Raw genomic sequence first — 27,896 nt, 5'->3', positions numbered from 1 at the left:
AGTAGATTTCACTCTTCTCCATATTTCTACTCCTTATCTGATCACTTACTGCTCTTTACTACACTGATACTACAGCCATGGCATGATGTCCCGTTTATAACTAAACTGCATTCCAGATGGTGGAGTGGATGGAGTGCATTTTCCTTCAAGGAACGTACACTGCCATGCCACTGCCTCTTCTCCTGCATAGCGAGTCAGGGGTCACTGACTGGCACTGACAGATTCTCAGATACCCCGATTCTCCTGAGGGGCCTCTTCCCAAGGTGGCACTTTCTCTCACTCACTTGCTCCGTCTAACTCTCTCCCCCCCCCCCCTTCTCCATCTTTCTCCCTGCCTCACACACACACACACACACATACACACCCATACACAGGCAATTAACTCTTCCCCCTGCACATTCCCTGGGGTGTCAGAGGAAATCAGGTTTTTATGACGGAATTGTGTGTGCGCGTGTAAAAGCGAGATGAGATTTAGTGAGTTATGGGTGAACGATGGAGTGGATGACTGGTATGCAGCCTCCCAGGGTTCCGCACACAGTCAAAATGCTTCTGTTCTGTAGACAAACCTCGGTTTGGAGCACATCTTACTCTCATTAGATTCCAGAGATAACAATGAATTAGAAACAAAGCGAGCTCACAACATTATTCCCTCTCTCTCTGTGGCTGGAATAAACACGATGTCATCGCTTCCACTCAGCAGAATAAGCACAGAGCTGCAGCATCTGGTGATACTGCACAGTTTTGTATGATCTGCTTGGATGTGCTTGTATGGAGGTGAAACCCAAGGCCCATATAAAGAACTCGTTTTCCTCCACAAAGGAGTTTTGGTTAAAATATATTTTAAGTGTAAATATAATCTTAGCGTACCATTTTGTACAAATGATTGCATAAATAAACATATAATTAATAGCCTTCAAACGATGACATTGATATTTATTAGTAACGCATGACGTTATTGTCTTGTCCCAAGACCGTGGTGCTTATTGAGTGGTTCTGTAGCACAAGCGAGGCGGACACTTATGCTATTCCCAGCAACGGGGAATAAATGCAGTGTGGATGTGGAGAGGAACCAGGAAGAAGATGTAGAAAGCAGACGGCCTTTGGTGACCCACTTCCTGCTGTGCTGACCTTGCTGTCCATGTCTCACGCTTCATCAGACAGAAAAACCACCTCCCTGAAAATTCACATACTCTGGTGTTGTCTAGTTTGCCTCTCATCTTATCATCAAAGTCTCCGCTACGTTTGTATGCAATAAAGCTGAATCGGTCTCATCCTCTGCCACACGGACGCTTTGATCATAGTTATACATCATACACATATCTATATGTTCCCTTTAATAAACCCACAAGCAAAGTTTTCTGGTCAGAGTATGTGTGACTGATGTTGTACTGTTGGTCCTCCGCGTTGACTTTCTGGTTACTGCTTACGGAAAGGCGCTGAGGGTGATGTAATCCCTCACAGTGCTGCGAATGCATGTGTTTGGCGCTAAATGGTCACGGTACGCTTGAATAAATGAAGACTAAACCAACACTCCAGCTAACACCTGTCTGTCTCCCCTCCCATGCACACAGACATGGATGACTGCTTCCTTTGTCTGTTTTAGTTTATCGGGTCATCTTTCGGAGGCAACCTTCCCCCACTGCTTATTCAGTGGGGGCCTCACGAATACTTTCTCAAAGCTAAGGGGTTAAAGGTCATGCTGACACAATATAAAATGTGTGTGTGTGTTGTTGGGGGGGGGTGTATTTTTAGTGGTAAGGAGGTAGAGACTGTTGTCCTGAGAAACCAGCCCCTATTGGTCAGAGCGCTAACAAAACCTACTCTTCTCAGTGTCTCAAGTCCGCACGTGAACAAAATCGCCCCTCTAAGTTTATGAAAACACACCAGAAGAAGCTCCTTGTTTGTTCAGCACTGTAGGCTTAGCTTAGCAGCATGCCATGCAGCGCTGCGGGGTTAGCTTAGCAGCAATAGCAGCATGCCATGCAGCGCTGCAGGGTTAGCTTAGCAGCAATAGCAGCATGTCATGCAGCGCTGCGGGGTTAGCTTAGCAGCATTAGCAGCATGCCATGCAGCACTGCGGGATTAAGCTTAGCAGCATTAGCAGCCTGACATTCAGTTCTGCGGGGTTAGCTTAGCAGCAATAGCAGCATGCCATGCAGCGCTGCGGGGTTAGCTTAGCAGCATTAGCAGCATGCCATGCAGCACTGCGGGATTAGCTCAGCAGCATTAGCAGCCTGACATTCAGCGCTGCGGGGTTAGCTTAGTAGCATTAGCAGCCTGACATTCAGCGCTGCGGGGTTAGCTTAGTAGGCATTAGCAGCCTGACATTCAGCACTGCGGGGTTAGCTTAGCAGCAATAGCAGCCTGACATTCAGCGCTGCGGGGTTAGCTTATCAGTATTAGCAGCATGCCATGCAGCGCTGCCGGGTTAGCTTAGCTTAGCAGCATTAGCAGCATGGAATTCAATGCTGTGTGGATAGCTTAGCAGCTCACAGGGTCTATGCTCCTCAAGAGTAGTGTCTCTGGGCAGGTGACTGACCTATAAAGAGCAGTGGAGAGGAGGACTTGCAGATTAATCTCAACAGGAAAGTTAATACTGTCCTACAGCCCAAGGCTAGTGATTGCCATAATGTGCGTGCATGTGCTATTCAGTCATAACAGAATGGGTGACAGTAACAACTCAATTAGTAGAACTGCCTCAATTAGCAGAAGCGATACCCTGCAGCAGTCCCCCTTCCGTGAAGAGGACACACCCCCTCTTTTAATGAGCCCCACCCACAGTGATCAAGACACACCCCTCTCTAGCACTGCCCTGTCCATAGGCCATTCCTGTGTGGGTGGAACACGCCCCTCTTAGGTAGTCCATCTTTCAGCCCCATTGCCAGCAATGCCCAGTCACTCATTCGCCCACACACAGTGACACATTCTCCCAGTGTTAAGTGCTGCTCCTTTTGAAACGACGGTGACTACATGGAAAATCTCAGCACGAATCAGCAGCTGAGCACTGGAACAGGTCAACCCCCAGAAGCTTTTACATGTATTGATCTGATGCTTTTATCCAAAGCCACTTAAAGTAAGAGGGAAGGGTTAAAAAAATTATGTGCACTTGGTGGGAATTGAACCCACAACCTTTGCATTCTTAGCTACAGAAGTTGCACAAGAGCTGAAGTGAAAATCGCTGTTCTCCGTTTAGCAGACAGCCAGCCGCCACACGAGAAACTTCCCGTTCCAGCGTTGCGGCAAACGTGCTGTACAGACATCGACGGTGCTGCTACACTTATCCTGCATGTGCAGATTAAGCACCAGACAAGTGAAAAAGTAAATATTAATGTGGGGAGCGATTAGAAGGCACGCTACGTGCTGTCCTGTTATAGAAGGCAGCACGGAGGGAGACTGAGAGAGAGACTGAAGAGAGACATGAATGGAGAGGAGAGACAAGAGAAAGTGAAGCACAAAGATAAAGGGATAAATAACAAGAGATGGAGAGATGAGATATAGTAGAAAAGAGACGTCATTTGGCCGAGAGTCTGGTGATGCTGCCTCCACTTGTTGCCTAGCAACTGCAAACAGTCCACAGAAGAGACGGTCATCTGATAAAACAAATTAAAGTGGACGCCGAAACAGGCGTGTCTTTCCTTTAGTGGGTGAAATAATGAAGGGAAAAGAACAAGAACGACAGTGGGAACAGGAGCAGCAGCTGGGGGATATTAAGATTCAGATGGGTGTCTGAGCTCGTGCGCACGTGCGTTCACACGCGCACACCACACACACAGACACACACACGGGGCCAGAAGGCACACGCATGTGCACACATGCAGCCAGAAAAATCACACACGCACACAAGCACAGCTACAAATCACTCACAGACGCAGGTAGAGCTCACCCACAAACACATGAGTGGATAGCAAATCCAGAAATCACACACACAAGTTTCAGGCCAATAGGTTTTCAAACAAGTCTGTTTATGTGATTTTCCAGGAATATACTAACTTTTTTTTTTTTTTTTTTAAATCTCTTTTCCAAAGGGTTGGTGAGGCTGAGAGAGAAAACGTTACATGAAACATGGAAACCATCTTAAAGTGTATAAGAGCACAGCAACACGTACTTGGCGTCTCCTGCCACATCCCTCACGCGCTACGCGGCGAACACGATCACACAGACCACAGCGGCGGGGAAGAAGCTACACGTTCCGCCTTTTTTCCTAGCCCTGCCAGACTGAAATTAAACACTTCGAAATGCAACTCTGACACTCCAACACTAGCGGTGACACGAAAGGTTATGTGCAATAATCCGAACGGCTCCACTCGGGCCCCCTCACCCTGACGCGAAGTGGGAGAATGGCAGTGCCGAGTGTTTCGCTGACCCAATTAAGCAGGTAAGAGAGGACATGCAGAGATCCACATGTGGGACATGTTGGGGCTGGAAAGGTGTATTCACACCTGAATGGCATTGGTGTGCCCCCTCCCCTTGCCCAATCTTCTCTCCCCGACACATCTGTAACCTCAAATTTCCATCTGTAGTGGAGGATTCTGGGTAGGTAGATGTTTTCCCACACTGCTGGCCCTTGCTCCTCCCATGCTAGTCGTTTTATCTGTGGGCCCTCAAGGCAGAGAAGGCAGCATCAGAGGGAGTGTTCAAGCATGTCTGTGCTCGTCTGGCCCTGCGTGGGTGCAGACGGGTATGAACGTGAAGTGTGCAGGTGAGAATCTATTACAAACATATCCTAGCATCTCACAAATCTCCCACAAAGCATCTGCAGAGCCAAGTCCCACCTTCTCTCCACCATGGAGCTCTTTCCCCAACTCTTCCCTCCAACATGGTCTGGTCGAATCCCTCTCATGCATCGTTTAATGGTGGGACGACCCTGTCGTGAACCTCCCTGACTGTGAACACTACAAAAGCTGTATCGCTGCACAGAGAACCAGAGAACATACAGGAGGCGAGTCTGGCAATTAACATCGATTAACAAAAAAAAAAATTATAAAAAACAACTAAACAAAACTGAATGGAGATCCAGCCAGTAACATTCACCAGCTGAGAAAAATGTATGCAAATGACAGCTACTTACTCAAACAGTTCAAACAACAACAGAAAATACAAGGAGTTACTTAAACTGTAATTTTAAGTGTGACCTCTGCGGTGATTGATCTTCTTCTTGATTCAGAACAGTCTAACCTGCGCTTCTGCGGCAGGCATGCGCCTTGCGCCATTGGTGCTATGGCATGGGATCAGTTCGGGATCTTTTACTGGCGACGGGAACAAACACACGGCAGATCCAGCGGATCACGCCTCATGTGGCTTCAACCCAACGAGACCCTGGAGATCCCTGTCCCGAAAGTCTGCTGCAGAAGTGGTGAGGACTGAAAACCCAGCGCTGGGCCGGGTCTTGCTACTAAGTCCCACTACTGGTTAGGACCCAGTGGTCAACATCTGGTGCAGACATAAGATCGTAATCGCCAGCCTCTGTCTGGAGGCCCAAAAAGAAACATCAGGAGCAAGAGGCCCCGCCTTCCTGACCCAATGGCCCTGATGGGCCGACCAATGGGGCGGGGAGCAGGGTACAGTGGGCTGGGCGAGAGGCGCACGACCCGCAAGAGGCCCTGCCCTCATACTTTGTAGTAGATGTTAGCAGGGTTCTGGGGCGGCATCTCCTGCACGATGTAGACGGGGTGGCCGTAGTCGCCGCTCACTTTCTCATAGTGTGGGCAGTAGGCCGAGTCCGAGGCTCGCAGAGGGATGATGATGTCGCTGGGCTCCGAGCCGTTGTTGTTGCCGGCGGCCATGGCGCCGCCCCCGCGCTTGGGGCTGGCCAGAGAGGAGAGGGAGAGCGGGGGGTGCCGCGACTCCGAGGGCTTGCTGCGGCGCCTCCGGTAGCACACCACGCACAGCACCGCCGAGGCCAGCAGCACGCAGGCAGAGCCGCCGGCCGCCCCCGCGATCAGAGCCACGTTGGAGTGAGACAGCGGGCCGTTCTCGCCCTCGCCCTCGGTGGCTCCCTCCGCGAGGCTGGAGTTCCCCGGTGCACCTGGAGGCATTTGAACACGACTCAGACAGGGTTCCCCCGGACAAAAGGATTACATCCATGCCTACTCAGCGTATTCACAGTTCCGGGGACTTAAACCTATAGCCTCTTCATCGCTCTGCACTCCTCAGACCTTATCAGAGACCAGTCTGCCACCTCTTTCCACTTCTCTTCCTCTCCCTCTCTTGCAGCCTCCTCTTCCTCCCTCCTGTGCCCTCCCCCGCCCCTGTTTTTCCATCCACCCTGTCTCTTCCTCCCCTTTCTCCTCCCTGCATCCCTTGCGTCTTGCTCCATTTCCTTTTACCCATAATCCTCCAGTGCCGGTCCAGAAGGAGCCGCTCTCTTCTCCCTGTTAAGCAGCGGGCGTAACCTGACCCGCTTCGGAGAAGCCACCGCTATGTACGGACGCGGTGACACTGGGAGTACTGCGGGTGGCTCGCTGGCAGAGCGCCACACGTGCCCGGGTACGCCGACACCGCTCGAGATGCTGCCGTTCTACCTCCATCCTCCCCTCTCTCTTCCCTTCTCTCCACCCCTCCTGCACTAATCTCAGGAGAGCTGGTTCAGACCCAGCCTGAGCGTGAGAGCGTTTCTATTCCTGTCTCTATCCGGGACAGAAAGGGGGGGGTGGTGGCACAGGAAGATGGCTGTCCTACCTGGTTTCCTGCTGTAAGGCTGACCTGAGTCTGGTTTAGCAGGCTTGGGGGGCAGTCCATACGGGTCTATGGGGGTACAAAATGGGGGGGGGGGCATCAAAACTGACCCCATACACAGTAAATTACACTGGAAGGCCCCAACCGTGAATCTGCTCCCGGGGAGTAATCAGTGTTTATATCACTCTCCTGCACCCTTCGTCTTAATGACTCTAACATTAGCATTAATGCGTTACCTTAATTCTCTGCATTACTAAACAAGTAGGCCATGGGTACATTGTCTTATGTGCACCTGGAAGTCTGAGAGCGAGGATGTCAGATGAGATGAGAGGCGGAAATGAGAGGCAAAGACATTTCTGAGAAATTCAAAACACTGGCGTGGAACAGACGCGCATCATCCAGCGGCTTCTAAAACACCTACTGACTCTGTTCTGCTATGATGCAACAAGAGAGAAACAGACAACCCCGTTGCACCATGTGACATCACAGGTGTAACAGATACTGGTGTAACAGACACTGGTGTAACAGACACTGGTGTAACAGACGTGTGACATTAGAGAGAAGGATATATCACGTGTATTATTGTTATTGTCATTATTTATTGTGCGTGCTTGATGAGCCGTGCGATGTCAAACATCACAGACACTCTACATCATATCACGTCCCATCGCACACATAACCGACAGACGCGCATCCTTACGAAGCCGTTTCACATCAGGAAGGTAACGTCACAGATGCAACAGGCACAATCAGACGCGAGCCTCACTGCCGCACTCCACACACGCTCAAAGGTACTGCATACCGTTGCTCATTTTGTATCTCGACATTTCTGCTGAGATGCTGATTACATGCTGGACTAATAAAGACCGACAGTAATGAGAGACATTCATACGAGGACACTGTGGATGGAGGACTGTGTGTTACCCTCACTTTTCTCACTAATTATATTGTTCTGCTCTACTGTGATGATCTATTAGACAGACCAGTTATTTTTTACACATTCTGCTAAACTTCCAGGCCAAAGTCTCCACAATGATTCACCACTAATCATGCGGCTAACTGTTTGTCTACATCCATGTGCTAAAAATTTCATATTTATATACCTGTCTTAATATTTTATTTACTAATGTTAATAATGCTGATACTTTATTGATCTCTGTGGGGAAACTCTCTTTTCACCTACCAATCTTGCTCTCCATGACACACAGACACATATGTAGGTGAGATCAAGCTTGGCAGCGAAGGGCAGCCACCCCTAACACCACCTATGGGGTTTGAAGGCCTTGCTCAAAGGCCCGCAGAAGTGACTATTCTGCCGTGGCCGGGTTCGAACCGGCGATTACTTCGCCTTTACACTATGACCAAGGTAAGCGAGATTTCAGCTCCAATCATCATACTTCTGAAGCCGCCAACAAAAGAAGCTTCAGCTTTTCCGTGTTTTTTTTTTTAACCCGTCTGTGACAGGACAGGAAGGTGGAGATACTTACTCTGTCCCACTTTGAGCACCACCTTCATCCCTCGCGTGAGACACACTCCACCCCTCATGCTGTCCAGGCCCTGCCTCGTTCCATCAGAAGTGGCTGAGGGGAAGAGAGGAAGACAGACAGAAAACAGCCAGTCAGCCATCAGCTTCGGAACAACAGCGTCATCACAGCACAGAAGTGGTCAAAACAGAAAGACACGACAGTGGGGGGGGGGGGGGGGGTGACTAGCCAGCCAATCACGTAACTTCCTCGTGTGCATAAACAGTTACCCTCACAGGTTTAATTTATCAAAACACAGCTCCAGATGGTACGTCGGAGCCCTATTCAAGCTGTGCACTTAATTACTGCAGCAAAAAGTCACTGAAGTCTCTACCCAATGACATTCTCCACTGCAGCACTGAACTGCTGCTGGATAACCAGTGCAAATCCATCCCATTAACGCCGGGTAACCAGTACAGCTTCAGCACTGCCACTGCCCCCCGCCCACGTAAAATGCCCCGCGTGTATTTTTAAATGAAATAAGCCCCATTTTACATAGCATATGGAATATAATACAACTAATGAAAAACCCAGTGCATGATCAAATATTAATGAAATATTAATGAAAATAAGACCAAAACAACAAACAAGATTAATTTTCTTTGGTCACCCTGTATCCCTCGGGCTACGGCGAGGCGATGGAAATTGAGCAATTTAAATTTTGATAATTTAATAACTTAAGAAAAATATCAAGAAAAAAATACGGGAAATTTACTTTCGCACTGTAAAGTAAGAGCATCTCTTCCCCCTCCTCTCTTTTCTTGCACCTCCTGCTCTTTGTGGTGCAGAACAGGCCCTCGGCTCCAGGCCCCCCTGTGTATGTGATGCCCCCCCCCCCCCCCCCCATCTCCACACTGATTCAGGCAGAACCAGGCTGTTTATTAATTGTTATGTGTCAAGATAATTGCATGCAGAGCAGAAAGCGATAATTTGCAGAGAAGACGTCTCACGCGAGACATTAATGGCTGCTTACAAGCACAGGCTGACGGCGGACTCTGCGGATTCAGGGGACTAGAGAAGACGGTAGAAGGACAGAGGGACGTGGCAAAGACCAGCAGTGCAGCAGATCTGAGCGGAGGGGGGTGAGCAAATGTGAGATGTGGAGCGATGTGGAAACGACTGAGCACGGTTTTTGCTTATGGATGTGCCTTGCGTGCAGCGCCGTCAAGGAGCCCAGCGAAGGCGTGTCGGAGAGCGGCATGCTGGGAGATTCTGACACAGTCCTGTGTTATTCAGAAGACCTGCTTATACAGCAGGTGCAGCATTCACACTTGACAGACATTTTGTGTAGAGCAGATATACCTCCACTCACACGGTCGGCATTTGCTGAAGCAGCTCACTGCCCCGACAAGGGATTTGATGGTACCCCTGTTCCCTACCCACAATGCCCTAGATACAGCAGTGGCGATAGGGCATTCACAGACATTGCTCTTTTTGTGCAGGCGTCTGAACACTCAAGTGTTGTGTATTCGGGGCCCTAAACTTGCTCAAAGAAAAGGCCTGGAAGTAAAAGGGTCTATGTGGAGTAATTAACAGCCTCATTGCAAGAGTGGTCACTCCCCAGGCCACAGCAGAACAAGTCAGTTGCTGGCTCTCTGCTCCTCCAATCCGGCACGCTCCCGGGGTGCCACTCCATCCAACCAAGGTCAACCGCTCAGGCATCTGAGTGACAGCCGTGCATTTACATACCGCTGAAAAGCATGCTGGGTATTCAACTGAAGGTCAAGCCACCATAAGAGGGACCTGTTTGCCTTGTTACAGAGTCTAACCCACACAGACACATTAAAGAAAAATACAGGTTGGCAGGAGAAAACATGTAGGTCGGTCATTTAGGTGCTGGAAGGAATCCACACTTTCGTCACAGATGAAGGTATCAGGGTCGGCGTCCTTCTCCTGCCAGCGTTTGCCTACACAGGTGGCCCTTGGTGTGCTTCCTCATTGCTCGAGGCAAAGAAAAGGGAAATACGAAACAGACCAAGGCAGCTCCCTAGCTCAGCCTCTCTGAGCTGTATGTTATGCTAAAAGGCTGCCCCCCCCCCCCCCCCTTCGCAATCGGCTCTTGTTTCCTCTCTGGCGGATGTGAAACCGTGGCCAAAACTTGGTGTTTTGCCATTAAGTATCACAAACAGACAAGCTGAAACATCACAAACTTTTCAGAGAGGAAACACAAGAGGACAAACAAAAGCCAGAAGCCAGGGGGGGTGAGTCACCGTTGAAAGGGGGTGGGGGACGGGGGACTCTGTAATCCCGAATCTACGGCCTCCCGCGTGCTGCCAGAGCTCTCCCTGCCCCCTCTCGCATAAAGCGTCCCGTCCCATTCCACGGGGTCCTGCTCCATCAAGGTGCCGGCTGATGCCACCGCTCTGAACTTGGAGTGGAGATAGAGGAGTCCCATTGACCTACATAAGGATCGTCACCACTGTCCACCAGACCAGAGCCTTAAAAAAAAAAAAAGGAGAGCTGAGAGAGAGGACAGGACAAGGGCAGGTACGGTACCCGGCGTCAGTGTGGAGAAAAGTGGAGTGTTCAGCAGAGAGCAGAACAAACTCACACTCAGTAAGCAGAAAGAAGCTCTGGGTCCTGACCTGCCAGCTGCCGAATGGGAAGATGGAGGTGGGACAAATGCAGCAGAATGAGTTACTGCAGGTCTCTCTCTCTCTCTCTCTCTCTCTCTCTCTCACTCACTCAAACACACGAACAGGAAGCAGGATGTAGATAACCCCACGCTATCTGATACCTCGAGACATCAAGATGACATTCTCGCCTGGGCAATATAAATTCAATCACGCGATATACAACAACCCATATAAAACCCACAATCCCGCCCAGCCCCACCCACACTCTACCCACAACTAGGACAGATCAGAGGAGGACGGGGGGACAGAACATGACGGGGAACAAGATGCGACAAATCCTGTGTAGCCCTTTAAAAGTTCGTTTTCCTTCTAAATACCACTTTGACTGATGTGATATTATCACGCCATCCCTAAGCCTTCTGTCAACATGTTACACTTTCACATAATCACGCAGCAGTGTTTTAATGAAAATATCTGCAATTTCCGATTACTGAGTGGCTTATGATCAATCGCCCCACCCCTTTCTTAACCACTATGCCACCTATTGGCCAAGCATGTACATGCAACAAGATGCCACTTTCCACAATAAAAGTGTTAAAAAAAACCCTACAGATGCACCTTTTATGATCACAGTGCTGGATGATGCCGGCCTTAGTGGCGTCGATACTATAACGATACCGTCGGCAATAAAAGTCACCAAATTTGGGGAAAGAAGCTGACAGGGGCCAGTAAAATCTGAAGTGAGGAGAGTTTGAGGAGAGCCAGTGTGTGCAGGAGTGTGGTGTTGTTCCTTTATATGCGTGAGATGTTCGCTCATGAATCGATACCGGGAATTATCCTCATTTAATGACGCCAAGAGCGTCAGCGGAGTGTGAAACATGATTTCAGTAAATGACCATCTGGCTGCAATCATCAGTGCCTTTTATTCATCATCACTTCCTCCCCTCCCTGCTCCGTCTCTACATCCATCTCTCTCTGTCCTCCTTTTTACATTACTCCTCCCCCCTTTTCTATCCCTCTTTCCTTCTCTCTCCTTTTCCCAATCACTCCCTCTTCCTCTCTATTAATAAAACAGCTGCTAACCCCCCCCCCCCCCATAATCCCAAACACAATCATTTCCATGCCCCCCACACACACACACATTTCTATGGGCAAAACCCTAATCCCAACAATGACATCCTTAACCCCCACCCAGCCCTAACCTTAACCATAAGTAACCAAACAAAATACAAGACTTTTGGTATTTTTAGTGTTTTGATTGCGTTCACTGATTTTTATAAAACTGAGCTTACTGAAAATATGGTCCCCCACAGCGTCAAATTAACAGGTTTTTATCACATTGTGGGGACTTAACCCAAGCCACGTGAAATGGAACTTTGCTGGCTCATATGGGCCGCTGTGTGGCTCAGACAGGATCACAGGTAGATGCTTCTCTGCCCAATTAGTCTGGGCCTCATGCCGCATGACATTTAGTGGGAAGATTAAGAACACACGCCCCCACGCTCCGCACACACACCCCCACGCTCCGCCCACACACCCCCACGTTGCACACACACGCCCCCACGCTCCGCACACACACCCCCCATGTTCTGCACACACGCCCCCACGCTCCGCACACACACCCCCACGCTCCGCACACACACCCCCACGCTCCGCACACACACCCCCACGCTCCGCCCACACACCCCCACGTTGCACACACACGCCCCCACGCTCCGCACACACACCCCCCATGTTCTGCACACACGCCCCCACGCTCCGCACACACACCCCCCACGCTCCGCACACACACCCCCACGCTCCGCACACACACCCCCCATGTTCTGCACACACGCCCCCACGCTCCGCACACACACCCCCACGCTCCGCACACACACCCCCCATGTTCTGCACACACGCCCCCACGCTCCGCACACAAACCCCCCATGTTCCGCACACACACCCCCCATGTTCCGCACACACGCCCCCACGTTGCACACACACCCCCCCACGCTCCGCACACACACCCCCCATGTTCCGCACACACACCCCCCACGTTGCACACACACCCCCCATGTTCCGCACACACACCCCCATGTTGCACACACACCCCCCACGCTCCACACACACACCCACGTTGCACACACACCCCCCACGCTCCGCACACACACCCCCACGTTGCACACACACCCCCACGTTGCACACACACCCCCCATGTTCCGCACACACACCCCCACGTTGCACACACACCCCCCATGTTCCGCACACACACCCCCACGTTGCACACACACCCCCCACGCTCCGCACACACACCCCCACGTTGCACACACACCCCCCATGTTCCGCACACACACCCCCACGTTGCACACACACGCCCCCACGCTCCGCACACACACCCCCACGTTGCACACACACCCCCCACGCTCCGCACACACACCCCCACGTTGCACACACACCCCCACGTTGCACACACACGCCCCCACGCTCCGCACACACACCCCCACGTTGCACACACACCCCCACGTTGCACACACACCCCCCACGCTCCGCACACACACCCCCACGTTGCACACACACCCCCCACGCTCCGCACACACACCCCCACGTTGCACACACACCCCCCACGTTGCACACACACCCCCACGTTGCACACACACACCCCCCATGTTCCGCACACACACGCCCCCCACGCTCCGCACACACACCCCCCATGTTCTGCACACACGCCCCCACGCTCCGCACACACACCCCCCATGTTCTGCACACACGCCCCCACGCTCCGCACACACACCCCCACATTGCACACACACGCCCCCATGCTCCGGACGCACTCCCCCCACACTACATAAGGGTCTCTCTCTTGCCATCATCTACCCCCCCCCCAGTGGATACTATAACCACTTTCACTCCTTCCTCTCACTCCTCCCCCCTCACACCACATCAGTCTCACCCCAGGGGTATTTTTTCCTTCCTCTTGCCGCCGGTGTGACGGTCACCAAGAGCGTAACAGTGCCTCTCCGCACGCGTCAAATGTCCAGTGTGCTGTCGGCACGCACTTAAAGACACGGGCAGGTGATATTTAAATACACAAACCAGGCCTCCCTGATACACACCTCACCTGGCGTGCCGTTACAAAACACACACAGATGCAAAAACAGATCCATAGGCACTCATTCATCCATGGCGGCACGCAAAACCACTCTCACCGGGCACAAACTGTCCGATAACCCCCCCGCCCCCTCGGTGGAGCGCCTAACACAACACGAGAGGCACCCAAAGAAGAGGGAAGAGCTGCACGGCATGCAGGGACCCCCACCATCTGCCCCCCGGAGCTTTATACTCACTGAAAAGCACAGCAGATGAATGCAAACGCACATTAGCTCGCGGTTGCACATCACGGTTGACATGTACTCACACCACCATCGTGAATACAGGTACGTGTTCACCTAAAACACACTGCTCTCATTCAGCAGGTCACCGTGTGACGGGATGCCGACGTTCGACGCTGCGCTCGTACACGTCACATGGCAAAGACAAAGACAATGTTCATACCCCAAAAGGCTGCTTACCGACTGTCATTTCAACTTAACCTTGATAAATAAAATATCAGACACTATTGAATTATTGAAACCTTCCAGATTTCTCTAAACAGCCAGCATGAAAGGCAGCATCTCTCTCTCTCTCACACACACACACACACACACACACACGCACATGTAGGGTATACCTATCCTTGTGGGGCTCACTCATTCACTTCTATGGGAAAAATGCTAACGCTAACTATGACAACCTTAACCCCCACCCTGCCCTAACCATAACCATAAGTAACCAAGCAAAATACAAGAGTTTTTGCATTTTTAGTTTTTTCATAGCAATCACTGATTTCTATAAAATAGAGTTTTATCCTGTTAAGGGGACATTGTCTCCCCTTAAGGATAGGTATACCCGCTCTCTCTCTCACACACACACACACACACACACACACTAACCATAATTCCCATCATGACACCCATAACCCTGACCCAGCCCTAACCTTAACCATAAGTAACAAAACAAAATTTCCACACTTCCAAACTGAAAAAAATGTCCTCAGAAGGCCAAAATGACTGGTGTTTCTCACATTGTGGGGACATTTGGTCCCCACAATGTTATGTATACATAACACAGACAAACACACAGTCCTGTGATCACACGATACGCTATCCGCCATTCAGCCATCTAAATAATTCACGGAGCCTGTTTGCTTTGATAATGACGGCATCGGACCCGAATCGCGTTTTGGGTAAATTCCGGTTGAGCCCTCCCATGGAAACAGGAGCAGCCAGTTCCGCCGATGCCGCCCGCACCTGTTCTGACCCCCCCGGCACGTGAAGGTGCTCTACACTACGCTGGAATCGCTTTGTGCCGAAATGAGGGAATCTGGAGACTCCCTCTCCTCCGCTTGTGTTTCAGCTCATTAATGCTGTACAGAATAAATGAACAAATGGCAAGTTAGGTTAATTACCAGTAATTTCCCAGAGGGGGAGTTTCATTAACGTACATGTGCACACGCACACACACACACACATGCATGCACGCACACACACACACACACACGCACGCACACACACACACGCACACACACATGCATGCATGCACACACACACACACACACGCACGCACACACACATGCACGCACACATACACACACACACACACACAAATACTGGTACTGATGCTATTTCCCTCCGACACTTTTTTCTTTTTTGAATCTCATCAACAAGAAGGCATCTCTGGTGCCATTTTGGTATCTAACATCTACCCACTGACACACACCACAAAGGAAGACACCCAGTTCACCCATCCACATGGGTTAGTTCACATAGGAACACCAACCAGATGGGTTAGTTTACACTGGAACACCATCCACACTCAAACATCCAAACTTGGCTTGAGGAGCTTCTGGTTTGCATTATCTCTTATGTTCTCACAGCAATGCTGCTCATTTTCTTTTAGAAAATTGAGGTTTATATTGTAGGGACCAGAAAGATGTCCCCGCAAGCTGAAACATAACAGATTTTATCGCATTGTAGGAACATTTGGTCCCCATAATGTGATAAATACAACCCCCCCCCCCCACACACACACACACACGTGCATGTGATCCCAAGACTAGGCATCTCCCATTCAGCTATCGAAATAATTCACGGAGTCTGTTTGCTTTGATGGTGACACCATCGGACCCGACTCGTGTTTTGGGTTAGTTCCAGTTGAGCCCTCACCTATGATGTAGTAATCCTGCATGGTCTTGAACTCATGCCCCCACAGGTTTGGCGAAAATTCCTGGAACTTGATGGTGAAGCGCGTATCGCTGCTGGGCTTGTCGCAGGTGAGCAGCAGGTTGGGGGGGCCAGTCACCTCGCAGTGGTCTGCTTGCTCTCGCGACGACAGCAGGTACAGCTTATAGTATTCATACTCTGCCGGCGCCAGCGGTCCAGGACGGTCCGAACCCGGGCATATGAGGTCCAGTCGGTCTCCAATCTGCGGATACAGAATGTATCCCCGGCTGTCTGTAAACCTGCGGGAAGATGATGCCAAGTGAGTGGGACTTTACTGCCGCACCAATGATATCCCATAACACAGCACACTAGGATGCGAAATAGGGTTCCCCAGATCGCGGTGCTACATACCGTTCATACGTAACATACGTGGACAGGCAGGACAAGTGCAGAAAATACGACACTGACACACAATGTAAAAGCAAACAGTGATAGAAGCAGCCAGAACACATGAGTGTGATGTAGGTGTAGCTGCTGCGTTCAAATCCCAGAATGCACTCATACATTGTAGCACTTCCCTCTACTGTAAGTCGCTTTAGATACAAGTGTCAGGTAAGTGAATAAAAAGGTAAAATAAAGGTATATAATAAATCCATCCATCCATTTTCCAAACCGCTTTTTCTACTGGGTCGTGGGGGGTCCGGAGCCTATCCCGGAAGCAATAGGCACGAGGCTGTGTGCGGGAACAACCCAGGATGGGGGGCCAGCCCATCGCAGGGCACACTCACATACCAGTCACGCACATATGCACACCCACAGGCAATTTAGCAACTCCAATTAGCCTCAGCATGTTTTTGGACTGTGGGGGGAAACCGGAGTACCTGGAGGAAACCCCACGACGACATGGGGAGAACATGCAAACTCCACACACATGTAACCCAGGCGGAGACTTGAGCCCGGGTTCCAGAGGTGTGAGGCAACAGTGCTAACCACTGCACCACCATGCCACCCCGTATATAATAAATACCAGAGACAAATAATGAGTGTTGGTAACAGTGGCAGTGACTGTGCAACGGCAATAATAAGACAAAGTGCTGGTAGACGGCAGAGTCAATGTAAAGTGGAAATCTGTGGGGAGGGGGGCGGAGAGGTCAGGACCTTGGAAATCGCGGAGTCTTCCTCAGCATAAGGAATCCTGTTCCCCTGACCTTCAGAGACGCGTGACGCTCAATATTTACCCAAAGTTCTGTTCTCCTCACACTGGGTGAAACTGAGAGCTTGACATTTTGAAGGAGCTCTCTTCATCTTGCTTTCATTGGAGCCGAGAGTGTGATATTTACCCCAAGGCAATACTGAGGGCTGCAGATAGACAAAGACCTCGCAGACCGACATGGCTGTGTACGGCCGCCTCATCAGGGCGCTCTCAAGGGAGCGCACCGCCCACAAAGCACGCCTCACGTTTTTGACTATGGGCTCTCAACATGCGGTGGGGACCTTTCTGGAACGATCAACCACCTGATGGCATTGGGATCTGTGTGCGCTTGTCAGTCACACACACACACACACACACATACACACGCACTGGAGTCTGGAGTATCAAATAGCGCCTTTTGTTGACGGGCACTCTGCTGTGACTGAGAGAAACTGCCAACATTCCTATCAACCGTGAGCACGGTGGGGGGGGGGGGGTGCATGGATGGGCGGGATCTCCTACTGCAGGAAATGGGAGAGCCAGGACATAAATAGAAGGCATGTGACAGTCAGCCACTGCGGGGGAGCCTCCCCAAATGTGCGCACGTACACGTGTGTTTATCGCTGATGCCGCTGCCACGACTAAGGCTCACACATGGTCTGTTTAACCACCAACTTGGGGTGCATCTCCCCTGTGAATCCAAAAGCCCTGCCCGCCAAGAACCGAGCAAACGCTGCAAATTTAGCATGTAAACACGGCTGTTTGATTCAGCAGCCAATCCCCTGGTGTGCCCAGGCGAGAAACGGCCTCTCGGGCACTCTCGCTCACGTGTGCACGCTCATGGCCGGGGGAGAGCAGGGCCCATGCCAACAGGGCCACCCGGTACCCCAGAGCGGGCCAGCATGGGGGGTCTAGCCCCTCTCCTGTCACAGCCTAATCCTGTCTGCTAATCTGTTTGTGCGGGAAGGAGAGTGTGTACATGGGGAGTTTGGCCATTCATGCTCCAAAATCGTCTGGTGATCGTCTCACATCATTGTGAATATTATTATCACCACTCCATCCATCCATCCATCCATCCATCCATCCATCCATCCATCCATCCATCCATCCATCCATCCAACCATAGGAAAAGTTTGATATTGGGGCACACACATAAGTTAATAATAATTTAAATACAAAGGTCTATTTATTGGGGAGGGAAAATGTAACCAAATTAAATATAGGAGGGTCGGTCGGTCAGTCGCTGTGCATGCAGTATACAGGCTAGCTGTTCCATAGACACATACAAACACAAGTTATGGGCAACTGAGAGATCTAGTCATCCCAAGTGCTTCATTTGGGCTGCAGGAGAAGACTGGAGGACCAATCAGAACAGCACAGTCTCCCTTTCACACAGCTGGATATTCTACTCAAGCCCAGTGGTATGGTATTGAATGCATCTGGCCAGCAGTGCCTCAGCCCTTTTGCACGGGGGGGTCGTATAAATTTTGGTAGACACATTCTTACCACGCCTGTGAGCCCACAGACCGTCCCCGATCAACCTTGAGAAGTATAAATATTACCCCCCCCCACCCCCACAAGCACCCAGACACTTTTCTGTTAAATCACACACCATAAATTTTTTTCAAAGGTTTCTAAGATTCTTTTATTAGCTCATGACTGATGAAACTGGCGCACAACCCCGGCCCGTCAGGGCACAGTGTCTGTTCCCGTCTCACGCAGACGCCCGCCGCAGCTCTGCCACCGTCCGGGCTGACGGAGACGCAGACTTTCAACTCTTCAGATCCTTCCACGTCTACGAGCAAACAGACGGGGAAACCGCCACCAGACAAAGGAGGGATCAGAACTGCGCGTAAGTGCCGCGAAAACGAGCGCAGGAATGAAACTTCTGGGCCCTCAGGAAAACAGCCTTGGGGGAGCAGTGGAGTCAGACAAACAGGCATCATCGCAGTAATTAAAAATGAAAAAGGTCTAAAAATACAATTTCCCCTTTGTTTGTGGAAACAGCACTTCGGAAGAGCGCTATTCCCGGCTCCTGTTTCCCCCACTGTTCTCTCTCCCTAAAATGAATGCATTTGTATTCTTCACCACATGTACCAGCAGCCGTTGGGCTTCCACAGCCATGGCGGACGCTGTAGAGCGCTGGGCGGAGTCAGCGCCAGGGTGGGGCTGAGCTCCCCGTCACCCGCCAACTCCAGGCTCATTCTGCTCCTTACGTGGCAGACAGAGGTACAGCTGCAGGCTTTGTAATGGCAACAACGGATAGGAGTGCCAGGAGCAATGGCTCCTGATTACCGCCCCCTACAGGACAGACCCCAGCACAACCAGACAGACTGGAAGACATACAGTCAGATTATAACCTGCAATGAAACGAACGGAAAGATCATTCTGCCGTCAGACACTGAATAACTTCTCAGTCCCTTTTCATGAGTTTTACATCATCCATCCATGTACTTTCTATGCCCGCTATGCTGCATCGTGGGGAATCTAGAACCTTTTACAGAAGCTACGGGGTCAGCGCCGGGAAAACCCAGGATGGTTTGTCATTCTTACCTACGGACAGTTTGGTAACTCCAGTTCACCTTAGAGTGTTTTTGGACTGTGAGTGGGGAGGGGGGGGGGTAACCGGAGCACCTGGAAGAAACCCCACATGGACACGGGGAGAATATGCACACATGGACATGTAGAGCTGGGGCGGACATTCAACCCCCCCAGAAGTGTGAAGCAACAGTACTAACCACTGCCCCAGCACCGTTTCCTGGCTAAAACATCAGCCTTCACTTTTTGAGTCATGCCAGTGTAGACTCACGTTCTTCTCCAGTGCTACGTTCACGACGGACGGCACCTACGCGCACGCCATCACGCATTACTCCGCACCTCCCTAAACAGGCCAGCGATTAGCGTCTCCTTTAGCCCACCCAGGTACAGTCACGCTAACCTTCCTAACGCCCTTTGCAGCGGCCAGCCGACGATGTGAAAATCACGTCACGCTTATGTTGGGCCCGATTCCGAGACACTGATAGGAGAACCAATGAAAAATTAAACAGGCTGAGTGCCACCCCAGCTGCACACCTAACTTGCCCCCGTGCCAGGACTTCCTGTCCAGTGTGGGCGCTCCATCCCCGCCGCTGGCCCGTCTGCCGTTGCTAAGCTACTCGCTGTCGATTTGAATTTGAATCTAATCGCTATCGGCCCATTCGGGAAAACGCCCTGGCTCGCTCCAGGCTCCATGTGACTGCGGAGGACGCTAAAGACTCCCCAGTCGGCGCTGACCCCTGCGCTCGCACGCAAACAGAGTGATATTTAGGGTATTGCTGGCGACAGAGTGTTGGCACGGAGCACGGAGCACAGACTCTGCCTGTACGGCTGCCTTCGCTGAAACGCTGTGCCAGAATGGCTCCGGTCGCCGGCCCGGCTCATGAATATTCACGGGCAAATGCTCTCCCATGAATATTCATGAGCAGAGGCTCCGCTGATGGATTTTCTTTCAGAGTGACTGGCAGCTACAACAATGCGAGATGATTAGAATCAAACATGAAATGGTCTCAGGACTAAATGATACTGGGAGGGTGGCGGCAGTCTTGGGATGGAGACCTCGCGTACAGGCAGGCCGGGACGGACCTCTCATGCGGGGGACAGCGAAGGGGAGATGGAAACAGATCCACTCAAACAGAAACGGACACATGGAGACCTCTCAAACGCCCGAGAAAGCCCACACAGCTGCAACGTCCCCCAGTCGCCATGCTTGACATGATCATGCGTGGTCCAGTGGCCGCTGGTCCGGGCCAAGCCACCCCTCCCCCCGGGCAGACAGGGGAAAAGGCACGGAGAGGATGCAGACACAATCTGCGGAGACAGAAATAGCTCATGCCGGCAATGTCAGGCAGGGGAACGATGGGCAGGGTGCTCCACAGAGCGGGTCGGAACCCTCGCGGATCCCCGGGACCTATTCACACGCTAGCGAGTGGATGGACATGGACGCATGTGACTCATACACACGGCTTCTCGGCACGAGGCAGCCGGCGGAGCGAGACCCGGCGACTGTGTCACGGCGAACAGCAACACCGCAAAGCGGGGGTTAGGCAAACCTCAGCACTACGGCTGGGCGACGTCCACGAGAACATTATGTGATATTTCAATTTTAATATCATTGATAATATCGAGCTGTCCAACAACCCCCTACACAGACAGCACATGTTTTTTAGTCAAAAGAAAAATGTGAAAACATGGGGGGGGGGGGGGGGGACGATATATGGGTAATCTGCTAAACTGCCCACGTTGAACCTTGCCTACTTGGGGAGGGGGGTGCTGATCAGCGGGGCTGATCATCGATTTTTAGTCTCGGTGGAAGTCAATCGATCGGCGGGCTGGATTTAATCACGATTGAAAAAACATGTTGTCTAAAACCGTGGTTCAAAAACTTTTTTTCCGCTGTGTAACATCTTAGAAAGCATTATGCTCTCCGTGTATCAATGAAAAACCTATAAATGCAGAGGGGAGGAATAGACGTGTACCACCGTAATGGCTGATGGCTGATGTTTAAGGCCAGGGGCTGCTGAAGCAGGGCTTGTGACAGGATTCCCACAATAAGCCTATAAAACCTCCCCCAATCAGCAAAATCTAGTGAAGGGGACCCCCTCCCCTCCCCTCCCCTCACCGCCCAGGTCAGAAAAAAGGGCCCACGGGTCAATGGCGCTGTCTTTTTGGGGGTCGTGTGGTTGAAAGGTTTGAGAATCCATAGCCTACACAGGGGCGTTGCTAGAGATTTTGGGCCCCATGGCAGCATGTCATAATCACATTGGGCCCTCAACCCTAATATCGTACCCTTGAAGCTACATACACTGATACCTTTATGTACCAGACATGGAGTTACGAAAATAATATGCATTTAACTGTATCGGAAACGCGGGTTAGAAGGCTCAACTGAAATCATAAATCATAAATGTTGCTCTGTGTGTCGCCTAAGCTTACTTCCTCGATAATTGGCGATAATTGTCGATCGTTCGGTCACGGTCAGATACCGACACCGGGTTACTTGTCTGATATCGCCACGTACGGATAATACCGCCCTGTCGCACGATCCTACATGGCACAGCATGTCCACACACACCACCCGCATTAACAGAAACTTTTGCAACTTTCCTCACCAGTGAAAAGGGCTTAAATCCATCCTTCTGATTTCCACAGTCATCCCTCTCTCCCCCTCATCCATCACTCTTCCTCAAAGAGCTCAGTGCATCTTGTAATAAGCTAGAAATGCAGGGAGGGGCTGGCAAGCGCGATCGGTCTCCCAGGAGAGGATGCGGGATTCAGGCTTTGTTAGAGAAGTCTAACAGGGTTTAGGAGAATGATTAGCCTGATCCCTGAACTGAGAAGACACATCATCCGCAAATCAAAACTCATATTTTCTCAGCACACCCATGTGTCTGTATATGTGTGTGTGTGGGGGGTACAGTTTGGTAGAGAAAAACTTGCGTAAAATATCTTTAACCACTTACCAGGAGACACCACTGGTCTTACACATCAAGAGTGACCCTCTGCAAACACTAGTGGAGACCAGGCATAATCAACTAAGCTGCCTCAGAGCAATTAACGGGTTAACGCAGTGTTTCTCAACCTGGTCCTCGGGGACCCCCAGAGCTGGGAGGGAGCAAAAATGTGGACAGTCTGGCAGGGAGCTGGGTGGGAGCAAAAATGTGGACAGTCTGGCAGGGAGCTGGGTGGGAGCAAAAATGTGGACAGTCTGGGGGATCCTTGAGGACCGAGTTGAGAAACACTGGTCTAACTGATCATCCAGTTCAGTAACTAGTGGAACGTTCAACACAAGCAGGTTTCAGAACAAGACAGTACGCCTAGTGAGATCTAAACAAAACAAAATGCATCTCCCAGAATTAAACTACAAAAACCAGATTATCTGTTAAAAAAATCCAGTTATCTCTTGCAAATTCCTCAAGAAATTTTAAAAAGACAGGATATCTATAATCAAAAGCATTGCAGACGCAGAGCTGACAGAACTGGTCATTAACAATCGGATTTAAAAATCAAAAGAAATGAAGGAATGTGACAAAAAAAAAAGAATCTATAACTTGGGAACACAAGGAACAAGAAAAGCATGACAAAGTTGTTTATGTTGCAAACAAACGGACATTTGGCATTAAGAGACGGAACGCGGGAGGTATTTGGTGTCACGAAGAAAGCCTGCTCTACCACATGGGGGCTAAGGAGGCCGACATTCAGATTCCTGACCTCCCAGACCTGTAACTGTCAAAACAGCCGAGACAGAGGAACACACGGCCCTGAAGGCGCGTAGCCTGATGATATCTCACAGGTGCTGCACGTTCCCGTCGGCAACCATCAGAAGCGCCCCGGCGTGCCGGCCTGGCGCTGGGCGTCTTGTCGCGTTTCCGTCTTTATTGTGGAAACTCGCAAAGCGAAAACAGACCCGTCGGGCGAAAAACGAGCGGGGCGAGATCCGGCCGGTTTACGACGCGGGGCGCAGACTAAGTGACTCCATCTGTGGTGGGAGAATGGTTCTACTCCCCCCCCCCCAACAGACAAAGGAGGTGGAGAGGCCTGAGAATGCTAAGACAAAGAAGGACGTAAAAAAAAAAAGGGGGGGGGGGTGGCAGGATAAGAAGGGCGCATGTCCTGCAGAACACCACCGACCACCTGCTAACAAAAGCGCCACCTGCTAGGGGCTAAAAAAAACCAGTAGACCCAGAACCTCCAACCGAAACTGCGGAGATCCACCTACAAGAGGAGGCCTGCCTCCCTGCAGCGAACCCAGCTGAGCAAATAAGCAAACTTACGACAAGTCAGGTGTTAGAGAACGCTCGATTAGCACCCCCCCGAGGTGTCCCTCCTAAATCCCAAAACAGGCTTCCAACTCATGTGCAAATGACCTACTCCGCATTCAACCCCCCACTGTGCCCAACACGCGCCTCTAAATGGGAGTGTGAGGTCTTTACACCACGACCACATCTCTCTTGCAGCTCCAGTCCCCTTATGGGATTTTCTTTCTTTCTTCCTTTGACTTCTAAAATGTTTTAATTTGAAACACTTACCCTACTTAATCGGCCTTTTATCTGCAACCAATTAGCTGCCGGTACATTAATTATTGAAATGCTGGGGATTAATTTTTAATGCATGTTGGGGTGGTGGGGGGGTGGTGGGTTGTACTACAATGTGCCCCAAAGTGCAGGGCAGAAGCACTCGGGTTGTCCTGTCGCCCGGCGGAGGGACGTGGAGAACAGATCGCGCGCGTTTGGTTGTCGACGACGTGCAAAGTGCTGCATGACTTCAAGGGGACATCGCAGTGATATCTTACCGAGTAACATGCCATAAGGGGGGCAGGAATCACTCAGACATGACCAGGTCAGGAGTCCAAAGCCATGAAGATGGCGTGAAATGCACGCAGACTTCAAGAACATGATGCACATCCACGCAGTGGTCTCCACACTCTAGGGCTGACCTACATCCCTCATCTAGAATCTCGCATTCTCGTTTCCCGCTTCCTGCGGATTCGTTCGGCGCTGTCGCGGTTCGGAAGCACAGCCGTTGCTATCGGACGGTTCGTGGCGAGTGGGTCCATGTGTGACAGAACCACGCACAGTCACCCTGTTTTTTCCAATCGCTCACAGCTCACCACATAAGACGCACTGCATTACTGCCAACCTGGCGCTACAGTGGACAACTCCCAAGGGTGCCGTCTGCCTGGTTCAGCGGCCGAAGAAATCAAAAGCATACCCATGATGCTAAGAAGTCCGAGGCATGACGATGTGGAGTGTGATTGTGCATCGCACACTTTTTTCCAAAGTACAGACAGTAGATGTTATGGAGAGATAAGATCAAAGGCTATTCCTGTCCCTGTGGGAACTAAGATTCCCTCGAGTGTCCCTTAACCTGGTCCTTCACCTACAACCTCTCTAGGCAAGCAGGGTGCATCTGTCCGTGAGACCTTGTAAAACCTTCTGGCTTAAAGGCAGTTCATCAAACGCACCCAAAAGTAGATTTACGGATAAAGCAGACAATGCATTTCGAACATTCAAATACTTGGTGTCAAATTCACGCCTCCGGGACTAAACTGCTGTACTTTGTGAATAATGCGTCCAAAAGCACATCACCGCACAAAGTACCCACATCGGAGTCCAAATTCGGACCCGACAGAACAGATGATAAACGCATTTAATGGGTTGTTTTTCGGAAATATTTTATGGAACCTGAACAGGATCAATACTTTGTCCGACGTTTGTACACGGGTAGGAAGAGATTTTGAAGGTGTACGTGTTCAATAAATAGAAACACTTCCGTAGGTACCTTACGGGTACCGTGTATGCAAGTGCAGCGCTCACCTTTTGTTCAGTGAATTCCAGTATATGGGCTCCATGTTGGTGGCCGAGATGCCCAGTATATCCATAAGGAACACGGCTAGGAGACTCAGGTTACTTGCGCCATGTCGAGCCGGCGTCGCCATCCCCGGATCGCGGCTCCCCTAATCGGGGCAGTTCGGACTGGGGCAGATTCAGACAAAGTGCCCCACCAGCGGACCGCAGTTTGCAATGATATGAAGAAAATGCGGCGACTGCGAAAGATTTTATTAATAAAGAGAATATTTTATGGAGCTGTCCAAACCCTGGAAAAAGGCATGATTTAAGTTTGACCTCCCTGGCGGTAGGAGAAGCGTGGATCCTGGATGAACACGCAGTGTCTTCAGCGCCGAGATTTCGCGAAACGGGCTCTTTGCTGCGCCTTGCACAAACTCATTTGTGAGTTCGGGATTTAATTCAGTCTCGTTTGTGGGGGAAATGGGGGCGAACAGGTCTTTCTCGTTTACAAAACACTCTTCTTAAGTGTTGTACCTTTGTCCCTCCTCGGGTTCAGCTCGACTCCTCTATTTCTCGTCACACTCGTCTTTCTTATGGATGTGCAGATATACACAAAGTGTGCAAACAAAAAGCACTGGTTGTGATGCGGGCTGTTTTCACACCCTTTCTGGGTACTTCCAACTCTTATTTTTGTTTAGTCTTTACATTTCGCCTCTTCGCAAATATCCGACCGGTCCCTTCTGCTGGAAAGTCGATTGTTTTACTTTTTACGCCCCTATAAAAGGGCGATCGTAAATATTTACAAATCTGAATACAGATGTAGAGATCATCGGCGAAAAGCGGGGTTAAAACACCGCCAAGTTAAAAGACCATCATTATTTTTAAAAAGCAAAATACCGTAATCGCAAAATAATTTCCCATAACGGGGCTTTAAGCAGATGCTCATGGGGTGATCTCCGGCCCCCCCAACACACGCTCTCCCTCGGCGTCTTCGCCTTCAGATCCCCGCACTTGAGGAGCGCTCCGGGTACATGACGGTCCAGCGGCTTGAATGAGGAAAGGGGGAGGGAGATTCGTAAAGGAGCTGGGAGGAGGGAGTGAGAGGTGTGAGAGTGTGTGTGTGTGTGTGAGTGTGAGCCCTTAAAAAGGGGAGGGGGTACGAAACCGGCTCCTGTCTTCGGCGGAAACACTTTCCCTCCGCGTGCTTTTAAATGACAGTGTCACGTGTATGTTTAAATTCCTCATTATCCCCATTTTGCCCCCTCCAACCTCCCTTCACCCCTTCTCCTCTGGAGGAGAGCCTTGGCCCCCGGGACCCCGAGCGCTGCACTTCGGCACTCAGTCCACCGCCGTTCTTCCTGTCGGGTTGCCACACACACACACACACACACACACACACACACACACACACACACACACACACACACACACACACAGACCACGAACGACGGAATCACGTTTGGAAAACCCGACTTCATTACAAAAGAAAGGCTAGGGCGCCCCCAGCGGAGCCGCGCCGCAAGGACAGCGCCAACTTCACCCGTTACAAAAGGAACAGACGTGCACGCGGAGTCTTCACCGCGTGCTGATGGAAAGGAGGGAGGTCGTATCCTTTCCAGGTTTACTTCTGGGGCTGCGCCACCTTGGTATCGCCGTGTATAACTGGTGTTTAGACAGGGACCGGGGAGTCTGACGCAGCACCGGACCACACAAGTCCGTTTACATCTAGGTGTCGGACTGTTGTTCCTTCACATAGAAATGCCACAGGCAGCCGGGATGCTAGACGAAGAGCCGCCAGTGCGACCGCCGTGCGGCCGGGGGCGGCGCTTTGGCACGAACGTACTAACTACATTATTCAAAGTATCGTTGTACCACTGCTTGAAATTGGGTGTCAGCGATGTGGCGGTCGATCAATACACCATCACTTAAGGGCGGGTATTTATTCAATTAATACCAACAATTTGATATATTTGAAATACTAATTTACTTTTCAAAATCTGTGCGTTTTATTTCATTTCACATAAAGCACACAATATTATCGGTAGTATTCTTCACTGGAGTCGTAATGCAAATTGGGGCCATTGCAATGCAACAGCTGTGAGTACAGGGCCAAAGAATCTACAGTAGTTCTGACGTTACCGTCTGCTCGCACCCCAACCCAAACAGAATATTAACGTCTCTGCTGGAAACCACATCGTGTTGAATTCCCAAAATCATTTGTAGTCCCATCCAGAAGCACAGATCAAATCCTGAACTCCGCCAACCTATAAAACTCGTGCACGACTGTTGAAGTAAAACCCAGCCTCAAACTAGCCAGCGGGATCCGGCGAGCCACATTAGAATTGTAAAGGAAGAGATCAGCTGAGGAC

The 27,896-nt window shown here is 50.8% G+C and overlaps 1 protein-coding gene across 2 annotated transcripts; it reads right to left on the bottom strand.

The window, feature by feature from the left end:
* Positions 1-3,941: 3,941 nt before the first annotated feature.
* Positions 3,942-26,629, bottom strand: LOC125712760 (ephrin-B3-like). Of its 2 annotated transcripts, XM_048983178.1 has the most exons (5): positions 25,555-26,627; positions 16,015-16,310; positions 8,163-8,255; positions 6,679-6,744; positions 3,942-6,025 (listed from the first exon to the last, which is right to left on the bottom strand). In XM_048983178.1, the coding sequence occupies exons 1-5, from the start codon at positions 25,674-25,676 to the stop codon at positions 5,607-5,609; spliced, it is 996 nt and encodes a 331-aa protein (XP_048839135.1). In that variant the 5' UTR covers positions 25,677-26,627; the 3' UTR covers positions 3,942-5,606. The 2 variants fall into 2 exon arrangements, with proteins under 2 accessions (XP_048839135.1, XP_048839136.1); XM_048983179.1 differs by lacking the exon at positions 6,679-6,744 and having other exon boundaries at positions 25,555-26,629.
* Positions 26,630-27,896: the final 1,267 nt, after the last annotated feature.

This window comes from Brienomyrus brachyistius, chromosome 18 (assembly GCF_023856365.1).
Source record: "Brienomyrus brachyistius isolate T26 chromosome 18, BBRACH_0.4, whole genome shotgun sequence".
Classification (NCBI taxonomy): Eukaryota; Metazoa; Chordata; class Actinopteri; order Osteoglossiformes; family Mormyridae; genus Brienomyrus; species Brienomyrus brachyistius.
Note: the sequence above shows the minus strand (reverse complement) of the source record. Positions and strands in the feature narration are given on the sequence as shown.